Source organism: Triticum urartu, chromosome 5A (genome assembly GCF_056163025.1).
Source record: "Triticum urartu cultivar PI428250 chromosome 5A, HENAU_Tu73, whole genome shotgun sequence".
NCBI classification, from domain to species: Eukaryota; Viridiplantae; Streptophyta; class Magnoliopsida; order Poales; family Poaceae; genus Triticum; species Triticum urartu.
Window position 1 is genome coordinate 635,512,083 of NC_141877.1, and position 10,768 is coordinate 635,522,850.

At 41.0% G+C, this 10,768-nt stretch overlaps 1 protein-coding gene across 1 annotated transcript; it reads left to right on the plus strand.

Moving 5' to 3' along the window:
* The first annotated feature begins 3,442 nt into the window (after positions 1 to 3,442).
* LOC147973605 (uncharacterized) lies at positions 3,443 to 7,395 on the plus strand. Its single transcript, XM_087525050.1, has 3 exons — positions 3,443 to 4,201; positions 4,302 to 4,454; positions 5,008 to 7,395. The coding sequence occupies exons 1-3, from the start codon at positions 3,458 to 3,460 to the stop codon at positions 5,443 to 5,445; spliced, it is 1,335 nt and encodes a 444-aa protein (XP_087381176.1). The 5' UTR covers positions 3,443 to 3,457; the 3' UTR covers positions 5,446 to 7,395.
* Positions 7,396 to 10,768: the final 3,373 nt, after the last annotated feature.

A 10,768-nucleotide genomic window follows, 5' to 3' on the forward strand; every position in this document is an offset into this window, starting at 1 on the left:
GAAACTGAAGAAAGACGGCGGATTGGGCTTTAGAATTTTATACTCCTTTAGGCCTCCTTTGGTTCATAGGATAGGGAAATCATAGGAATAGAAAAGTCATAGAAAATAAGATGACATGCATCTTAAATCCTATGAGTAGGATAGGAAAGAAGATGATTTTTTCCATTGAGTCTAGGCTAATGTTTATTTTCCTATGTAATGTGGAGGATAGGAAGAATTCCTTCATAGGAATAGGATTCCATTCCTACAAACCAAAGGACTCTAAAAGAATTTTTCCTATAGAAATCATATCCTATGAAAATCCTACAAAATTCCTCCAAACCAAAGGAGGCCTTAATCTTGCTATGCTAGCTAGGCAGGCTTAGAGAATACTACATAATCCTTCATCATTGTGTACCAGGGTCCTAAGTGCGACATACTACCCAGGAAAATCACTGTTAGAAGCCACCCCAATGGTGGTATCTCTTATGCTTGGAGGAGTATCCTTAAGAGGATTCAACTTTTGAAGAGGGGCATTATCTGGAGGGTAGGTAATGGAGAAAATATTGAGATTTGGGAGGACCCTTGGATCCCAAGAGGAGTTACAAGAAGAGTGTTCACGCAAAAGGGAAAGAATCTGATAACAAGAGTGGCTGAATTAATCTATCTCAACACAAATACACAGGATACTCAATTTTCCTGACAAACCTTTCTATCTCAACACAAATACACGGGATTCAACTTTGGGCCTATCATTTTGACAAAAAAGATATTTTCTCTATGAAATCCGCTTATAGAGTAGCACTGGCCACTAGAGATCGAGAATCTTCGCTTGGATTAACATATTCCTCGAATGCAGTTGATGAAAGGAGTGATTCCAAATGGAGAAATTTATAGGCACTACCACTTCCAAATAAAGCCATACACTTTCTGTGGCTGGTGACAAACTACATCCTACCATTGCGCAAAAAACTGCATCATAAAGGTATGCAAGTTGATACCATCTGTCATGTGTGTCATAGATATGATGAGGGTGGAGGCCACTGCTTTCTAAAGTGCAAAAGAGTGAGAGCCATTTGGAGACAAGTTCAACTCGAACGTGTCAGACTCTGTTAGAATAAATCCGAGGCATACCGTCAATCATCCAAGGACCAAGCAATCACACAAGTACGACACCAAGATTTGTTAACGAGGTTCACCGATATGGCTACATCCCCGGGACTTGACTACGGGCGCTCCTCCCCGTGACACCGCTACAATACCGCACCCGGTCGCCCTGGACTCCGGCACATGCCGCCGGCTTCCCCTGCGTTCCGATGCTATTATGTTGGCATATGTTACATCGTGTGTCTACCCCCATTATATATGAGAGGCCTAGGATACAAGTGTCCTATTAGGACACGACTCCATATCCTTTCTAAACACAATACAACTACAAGTCCAACTGTAACCTACCTTGTACACTATATTCGGCACAACTCCAACAGACTCCAATTATTACATTTTCAAATTCGTTTAATTAATTTCATGGAGGACATTCTTGATCTCAATAAGGAAGAAAAGCTAAACACAGCAACTCGTCTTGGTTGTGAGGGGTGATGTTAGAAACTGATTTAGTTTCGTTGAAGCACGCCGTCTCTTCTGAAGCCGATGATTTATCTGCTTTAGGTGTTGTGTTTAGGAAAATAAAGTTCCAGCCAAGGGTTTGTGTGCCTGATGTATTTATATTTATTAAACACTGTCCAAGGTCTTGTAATCAGGCTGCTCAGATTTTAGCTGCATATATATGGCACGCCTGTAGGCTCTAGATATGGGGACTTGTGAAATCTGGCTTGGCCAATTTCCAAATTTTGTATCAGACGCTGTAACTGTTGACTTGTCCAGCCGTGTTATATAATGGATGGATGGAATTTCTATCAAAAAGAATCTGTTTAAAAAATAAATAAAAAAGTTGCAGCTTCCGTTGGATGGGTTTGGCCAGGGTAGAGATATGAGCCCGTAGCCTAGGGCAGGGCAGTTGTACCGTGCCAGGCGCCACGGCAGAGGAGCTGCCGCCGGCCACACCTTGGCCGTCTCAACGTTGCCGAGCATCGCCCGGCTGGTTTTGCCGCTAGAATAGAATTGGGGCGGCGGTGGATTGAAGGGCTGTTTGGTTTGAGACTAAGTTTGCCAAAGCTTGGCACATTTAAGGTTAGCTAAGTTTGACCAATTTAGGTGTGTGTTTGGTTCAAGCCATATTTTAGGCAAGCCACACTATGGTCCCACATCATATACACACAAAAAGTGTGGCAAGATTCCCTTAGGCTTGTCAACTTGTGGCTCTCATTTTGAAGAACTAACTTTAGGCAAGTTTGGCAAACATTGTATGGCAAAGTATGGCACTCCTAGGCCTAGAACCAAACAGCCCCTGAATTTGGATGCGTCTCGGTCTAGGGATGGCAATTGGTCGGGTTTGGGGCAGGTGGAGCTGGTCCAAATCCAAGCCATGACCCATGTTCCTACCCTCTGCCCATCCACCAAATTATCCATGGGCATAACTTGTGCCCATGCCCAAACCCGTTGGATACCCAAATACCCATGGAGCTCCATGGGCATAGAAAAGTCAGCATGAAGCCTTCCCAAATATCAAATCAACTCATCATCATTCACTCACAAATGACAACATAAGCTACATGCATAAATAGGTAACAAGTAATACGATGAGTTCTTAAGTGTGACATACCAGAGGTTGATTCTGTAGCATATAGCTCATGGCACAAGTTGCATATTTCCTGTCATTTCCCATTGATTCGTTCTTTCTACTGTCACTAGCATATGACCCCACATGTCATACGAGTATCAATTGGATATCCATGGAGCACAAACTATAACCATGCCCAACCCGGCTGTTCGTGGGTATCCATATCCACGGACCCATGGGCAGAAATGTGCTCCATACCCTTGCCCAACCGGGTCGGGTATCCATGGGTATCCAGATCCATGGATAAAATTGCCATCTCTATCTCGGTCCATCTCTCGCGTGTCTGCTGCTTCGTTCGTCACCAGATCCGTCCTCCACTCGCCTATACATACGGTACGCTACCAACGCCTCTCTCCTTATTACTACCTACGTAAGTACTATTATTGCTCTCCCGCAACATCGATCGAATTCCAACTAAGAATCATACTCCTATTGATTCACAAATCTAGGACATCATTCAGATTCAGATTCTAAAAGTCTAGCAAGAAAACCAAGACTTTTTTATGAAGATCTGCATCATCCTACTTTTGCAGTCCTCCTCCTACTTTTGCTTCACAATGCACAACAACTTAGTTTGCTTATCAATGTGCAACTATCTGAATGCCTTTGCTGTAGGACATTCTCTGCAGCATCCTGTCACGGTTGCCTATAAAGGAAGCCGTGCGGACGAGCATACTGTCGGAACACTGGAAACATCTTTGGCGCTGCCACTCAAATCTAGAATTCACTCTTAGATCAATGTTGCCGCTTCCTCCTCGTACCAATGGACCCAACGATGTTAGGCTGTGGAAACAAGAGTTTATTCACAGAGTTGATGCAGTCCTGCAGCAACACAGTGGTGCAGGGGTTGACAACATTCAGTTTAAGGCTCCATGTGACGATGAGCATGGGGATCGGATAGAGGGATGGGTCCGCTTTGCCATAGCTTCCAAGGCAAAGCAACTTATTCTCGATTTCTCAGCTACACACCAACATCCATATAAAATCGATTTGCGGCTTCTCGATGACAGTAAAAGCTTACACCTGCAATCTATAAAACTCTGTTCCGTTTCTCTAAAGGTGCCTGCGGATTGCAAGGGTTTTCGGAACCTTAAACGGATTTTCCTAGCAGACACGAATATTACCGACGGCGACCTTCAACATTTGGTGTCCAACTGCACTAGTGTTTTGGAGTTCCTGGGAATCGCTGGTTGTGGGATGCTCACAAGGTTACAAATATCTCATCTTTCAAACAAGCTTAAGCATCTGCAAGTATATGACTGCCGTTTGCTTCAAGCAATGGAGTTAAACTTTGGTCTGGCAAAACTGGAGTACAGAGGCCCATCTATAATATCGTTATCGCCTCCTGGAACTTTACTTCTAGCAGATATATGCATCAAGCTGGAGGGTATCTGTACTAATTCTCTAGAGTACATGTTCACAAAACTTTGTCATAATGTGCCCCGTGTCGAGATTCTGACTCTAAGATGCCGTGAGGGGAAGGTTCTTGATTTCCGCCTTTTGTATTATATTAGGCACAATTCTCATTGCCGATTTTATTGTTTTCTTTCTTACCTGTCTATTTATTTGTGTGATGATTCAGATGGCTACATCGCCAGGAAAGCTGCACGAGTTTGTTCATTTGAAGCACCTGACACTGGACTTGACTTTCGTGTGTGGGACAAGGACAAGTGATATTCTTGAATTTGCCTGCCTTCTGGTTGCTGCTCCTTTCTTGGAAAAGCTGGAATTTCACGTAAGTTTGGCCTTTCAACTTTCATTCTACTGTAGTAACCATTAGAAAATCGATTATTGTTTCTAGCCGACCCCACTTGTGCTTTTGAAATAAATATGACATTTATTATCTAGTAATCAGAATCCTGTTCAACATAGTTTGACTTTTAGGGCACATCTGGGTGTGTCCCTATCGTCTATTGCACATCAAGTGAGTGAATAAAGAGAAAAAGAAAGAAGAAAAAGAAAATATTCACACGAATCTTGACGTAAGTTCAATGACATAGGACCTAGATGTGCAATATTTATGGCACATCTAGATGTGCTTTAGCAAACGAAACTGCCTTGCATACGATGATTTTTTCATACGATTTCATACGAGAAGACACAGGCACGTTTCCTGAGATTTGGGCCCACACCACCGGATGAGTCTGGTCGTACAAAAAATCATACGGATTTCTGTCCTATGTATAGCAGCTCTCTTTAGCAAAACTGTTTCTTTTAACACAGATTGATGAGCTACTTGAGACTGCTAAACACAAAGTAGTCACATCCTTCACTTAATTTATGTACAGATGTGGCTGCGCTGCCAGCATGCACGGTATAGTGTCGATAAAGGGCATCTCCGGAGCCTTCCCTCCCAACCACACTTCCATCTCAGGTCGGTCGACATCACGGGGTTCTACGGCGAGAAGGACCAGCTGGAGCTGGCGCTACACATCCTCAGAGACGCCGTCGTGCTGGAGTCGATGAAGATAGACCCAGAACCTGCGGCCGCCCCCGCTGGTCTTACCCGACTGGCGCGCACAGAGGCTCCTCATTTTGTGGACGGCTACCAAGTCGCCCGGGAGTTCCTTCTCAGCAGAGACTGCCGCGATGTTGTCCACGTCGCAAAGCCTCTCGCCTGTCTGAGGCCGCCGCTCACGCTTGGCGCCAGCACGCGTATTGATGCAGCCCAACGTGCATATTTCTTTGCAGCTCTGCGTACAAGAGACGCGGAGAATGCGGAGTAATGGTCGGGGCCTTCCTCCGACCGGCTTTCTGAAGCTATACTGGTAGCATTCATTCAGAGTCAAAACTCTTTCTGTTGAACTCCATCCATTTCCATTTGGTAGCATTCATTCATTCAGAGTGACAACTCTTTCTGTTGAACTCCATCCATTTCCATTTGGTAACATTCATTCAGAGTCAAAACTCTTTTGTTTGATCATGGAAAAGAAAAGAGCTCTTTCTGTTCAGAGGTTGGCTTGCTAGCATGTATGTACTCCTCCCTTGGCCAGTTTAGTTTGTGCTCATTTGGGGCAACTCATTCAGGAAACTTGAAGGGGGGTTTGCTTGACGATTCGAAAAGGATTTGTGTAAGTAATTTGAGTGGGCTCTCTTCCTTGTCTTTGGGTTGATCTCCCCCTGATTTTATTTGCTCCGGTCCATTGCTTCTCTCGGTTAGTTTTGTTTCGTTTCGTGTTGCCAGCAGTGGTTTGCTGTTTAATGTCAAAGAATCCTGGTGTGTGATTGAGCAACAGAGAAGTAGAAGGTGATCGATGTGATTCAGTGATTGCGCATGTTCAGTTGATTGGTCAAGCTCTCCATCTCCATGAATGCTTTTCAAAATTCATGCACTTTTTTCATTTTTTTTTCTTCGGAATATTTAAATATTATCTCTACTTTTCTTTTTCCAGTTTTATTCCTTCTCTTCTCTTTTCTGTTGCTGGTCTGAAGCCTTACTTTTTTGATTTGCATATAGGCAGCAGCACAGTGCAACTTTCTTGTGTTTTTGTATGTGACAGTCTAATCATTAGACGTCTGACTTACTTTCTCGAAAAAAAAATTAGACGTCTGATTTTCATTTCAGTTAAGGTCGCATTATTTATTGTCCAATGTCTGGTTGACACGTGTGTATGTTTATTTTTCTAGTTCATTCTGTGTCCCTGGAAACATTCATCTGATTTTTATTCGGGGTTGTGGTAGTATTCTCTCTTGGACTCTGTTTCCGACGTCCCACTGCCAGGTTTTCGAACCCATTCCGAACCGGCGCCTTGAGCTACAACTTCATTAAGCTCAACAACAATTAAACTTCATTAACCTGTGCATTGTTGCACAATTGCTTCAGTTTTTGGAATGAGAAAAGACTATACAACTGTCCTTTTCACATGGTCTGCTTCACGTGAGAAAAAAATTCAGGATTTATTTCGTTTTTTTTGCATTTTTTATATTCCTTTTCTTTCTTATTTTACGGTGTGCCCATCTGTGTGGCGGGACGGCCCCTGTTTTTTTATTTCGTTTTTTTCAATTCCTTTTTTCTCTTGACAATAATTCAGGATTTAAAAACATTGCAAATTTTCAAAAAAATTCAAGGAATCATAAAATGTTTGTGAATTCAAAAAATGTTCATGATTTTTTAAAATGTTCGCGGATTAAAAAAAATCGTGATTGGAGCCGGCCCAGCGAAGGACGGGCATTGGTTTTTCTCCTTCATCATTTTTATTTTTTATTACCTTTAGTTAAGTTTCTAAAATGGAAATTTTATTTTAATTTTAAAAATTGTTCACTGCGTATTAGAAATTTTTTAAAAGCAGTGTAAAAATTGTGTTCGAAAAACTTTTAAATAAGTGTTTATCTCTTTTTAAGTAGCGTTTCTTTTTCTGCTAGGCAGAACTCTTCGTCAACCGTTTCGCCCCTCCCACAACGGGTTCCTCCATTGATTTTTCTTTTCATTTAGCCGGTTTTTTCCACCACACAATATTTGGCTGCATATTCCAAGTACGCCACTAAATCACATTCATTTACTTATCTTTTGTAGAACTACATCAACTCCACCTTAATTAACTTACTTTTTGCAATAACGTGGAATTACACCACTCAATTCCACGTCATATTTCATCGCACCTTCTGGTATGCCGCTTAATCACATTAAATTACTTACATGCATGAGCCAACGTGGCAACGCACGGGCACGTATCTAGTAGTATTTAAAATATTATTTGTCAGATTTAAAAAATGTTTGGATGTTTCAAAAAATATTTGTGCATGAGCCAGACAACTCAAAAAACTTCGCACCTTTCAAAAAATGTACATGTCATTTAAGAAAAATATTCACATGTTTCAAAAAATATTTGTGACATTTTTCTAATAATGTTTGTGCAATATAACAAGATGGTTTGTGTTGCTTATGAAAATGTTTTGTACCATTCGAGAAAATGTTCGACACGTATTTGTATTTTCTCAATGTGTATTCAAAATATAATTTGAAACAGATATATGAAAAAATGAATTTTTTTTATTTGAAAAATATTTAATGTGAAATGAAAATAATGTTCTAGAAGTATAAAAAAAGTATAGGGTGTATGAAAACAAAATAGGCATGTATTGTTAAGAAAGGAAAAGACAAAGAAGAAAAAAACCACTGAATACTGACACATAAAGCGGCTGAAAACCGATGTAGAAAAGAAAAGGAAAAATAGAAGAGACCCGGAAAAATGGATAAAAGACACACAGAAAACAAAAAATAACACATGAAAAATTCTAAACCGGTCCAACAGATCTATAGAACATTCTCAAAACAGTTTTAATACGTTGGCCCGCTAAAAGGAAAAGGCCCGGGGACACAAGGCGGAAGGAATTTCTTGACGGACGCTCATTGCGTCAAGTTGTCGTTGTTTCAAGACGGGCCGGCGCAACTACGAGATAGCGCACGCGCTACGGTGCCGGTTTTGGGTACTTTCTGGAAGATTCCTGCCGGTTTTGGGAACCTTCCAGAAGGTTCTTGAACCGGTTTTTCAATGGGTTTTTCCTGTTTATTTTTTCATTTTTCTTTTCTGTTTCTTTTTTTCTTTCTTTTTTCCTGTTTTTCAATGTTCACGTTTTAATTTTTGTTCGGGAGTTTTAAAAGATGTGCGCAAATTAAAAAATTATTCATGTTTGGAAATTTTGTTCGGGAGTTTCAAAAAATGTTCCCAATTTTATAAAATGTTCTTGTATCCAAATATTGATTTGAAATTTGAAAAATGTTCTTGCTTTCTATTTTGGGGGTATTTAAAAAATGTTCAGATTTTTCAAAATTTGCTTGCATCCATCGAAATATTTGAGTTTTTTTAATTTTATTCAAAATTTCGAAAAGTGTTCGCTGTTTCAGATGGCCTTCACTTTTTTTCTCAAAAGAACTGTTTGCGCACAATTTTTTTGAAACATTCGGATATGCGCTGAGTTTGGTTCTTAAGACTTTACGCGGCATTATCAACCAGGTGGGTCTGTGGCTCAACTGGGTAGCCATACTTGTTTGAAGCATGTGGTCTTAGGCTCGAACCTCGCTCGACATTCTGCCGCAGAGAGTGGCAGATAGGACCTCTCAAGGCAGAATATGCCTCAGTGTATGCTAGATGTAGCTCCCGCTCTAATATAAGGAATTCCTTGTTCTTCGCTCCTCTTGCCATGGATAATCTCTATAATGCCCACGGTTGAGCGACATGGGCCCGCCCACACGCTCAGCGGCCCCTGGTTTTGGGAGATTTTTTTTATAATTTTCCTCTTTTGTGCAGGTTTGATGGTTTTTCTTTGTCTTTTTCTTTTTAGTTTTTTTTTCTTATTTCAAATCCATGAACAGCTTTTAGAGTTAGGAGCATACTTTTTTTAAAAAAAAATTGAACATTAAAAATTAAATGTATTCAAACTACACAGGGAAGTAAATGCTTTTTGTAAGGTGAACCCCATGTCATTTGTTCAATAATAGGAGTACATACCCACATGTAACCACGATCTAGAGGCAACTAGAAGCACAATTGGCACAAGACTTTTGCTAAAATAACCCGGTAAAAAACAAGGAAGTCCACGGGGCCTAAAAGTTAAAGAACCAAAAGCCACTGGCATAAATGAGACGTTGCCAGACATATATAGGAGATACACCACCATCTCGTGCAGGAGGGAAGAAGCGCTATAGCAAGCAGAGTTGCATCGTGAGTCGATGAAGTAGGTCGTCGTGTGGCCTGAGACTTTGTGGCTTCTCGGGCGGAGATCTTTCCCACGCTCCCAGGCCCACGACTTCTCCATCGTCACCCGACACGGTTGGAGATTAGACCTGTAGTCACCTTCCTGCAACCGCCAAACACATGCCAAGCCGGTAATCTTCCAGATCAGGTCACTACCATCGCGCTTGAAGAAGACAACACCAATAAACCCTACTGCATCCGGAACAAGGCCAGCGGTCCAAACAAATAGCACCAGAGCAAACACATTGGAACGGTGTAGTCGAAGCACAACGAGACTTCACAAAGTAGTCGCCATAGCCGCATGAACCAGATCGACCACAGAGGCACTTAATTTACCCCTGTGGTCGCCACCACTAGAGATGAAGCCATGGCCAGCCGAAACCTAATAAGCAAGCTAGTCCTAAAACTACCGCTAATACACCCCTCACACGCGGGGTTCGTTGAACGGGAAGGAAAGAGCCACGGGAGACAACGCCGGCAAATGGAGGCGCCAATGGGTTTTGCTTGTTTCCATCGGCACGGGAGGAGCGAGGTGGGTGGTTTGAGAAGGAACAATGCAATGTAGTGTATGTATGAATTGTGCAAACATAAAATGGGTGTTTTTTTTTGAAGTTAACATAAAATGGGTGTTGATGCCACCAGCTTTTTTTCTTGGGTATATATATATGGTATATGAAGAGCGAGAGTACGTACTCCCAAAAGTACACAACTATTTTTCTATATATATATATATATAAATATATAGGAGTAGGATTTTCTACAAGTGCTTGCCACAGAACTAGTTAAGGGTTTCAACGGTGCAAAAGTTCTCAAAAATTCTGAAAAAAAATACTGAACCAACACACCTATAATATAACATGATCCAACGGAGGGATTAAAAAGATACGACTGTATGTGTCCTGAACAAAAAAACAAATAGTTCAGTATATATTTATGTCGCAGTGAGCTGAAATGCTTATTATTATTTTTGCCGAGGACACATAGATGCATATTTTGACAATCCCTCCGTTGGATCATCTTATTACATTAGAGAGATGCTTCCATATTTATTTCATATTTTTTGATAACTTTTGAACCGTTAAAAATTTAGGGACACTTAACTAGTTCTGTGGCAAGCTATGATAGATACAGTTATATATATATGTATGTGTGTATATATATATATATATATATATATATATATATATAGAGAGAGAGAGAGAGAGAGAGAGAGAGAGAGAGAGGGGACGACCCAAGGAAGGATTGGCCTCGATGGCAACATATAATAGGCTACTAATTACTGCTTGCAATAATAATATATAGGTTATTTTTGGAAGGAATTAATTCGCCCATAAACAGATCAACATGAAAGGTC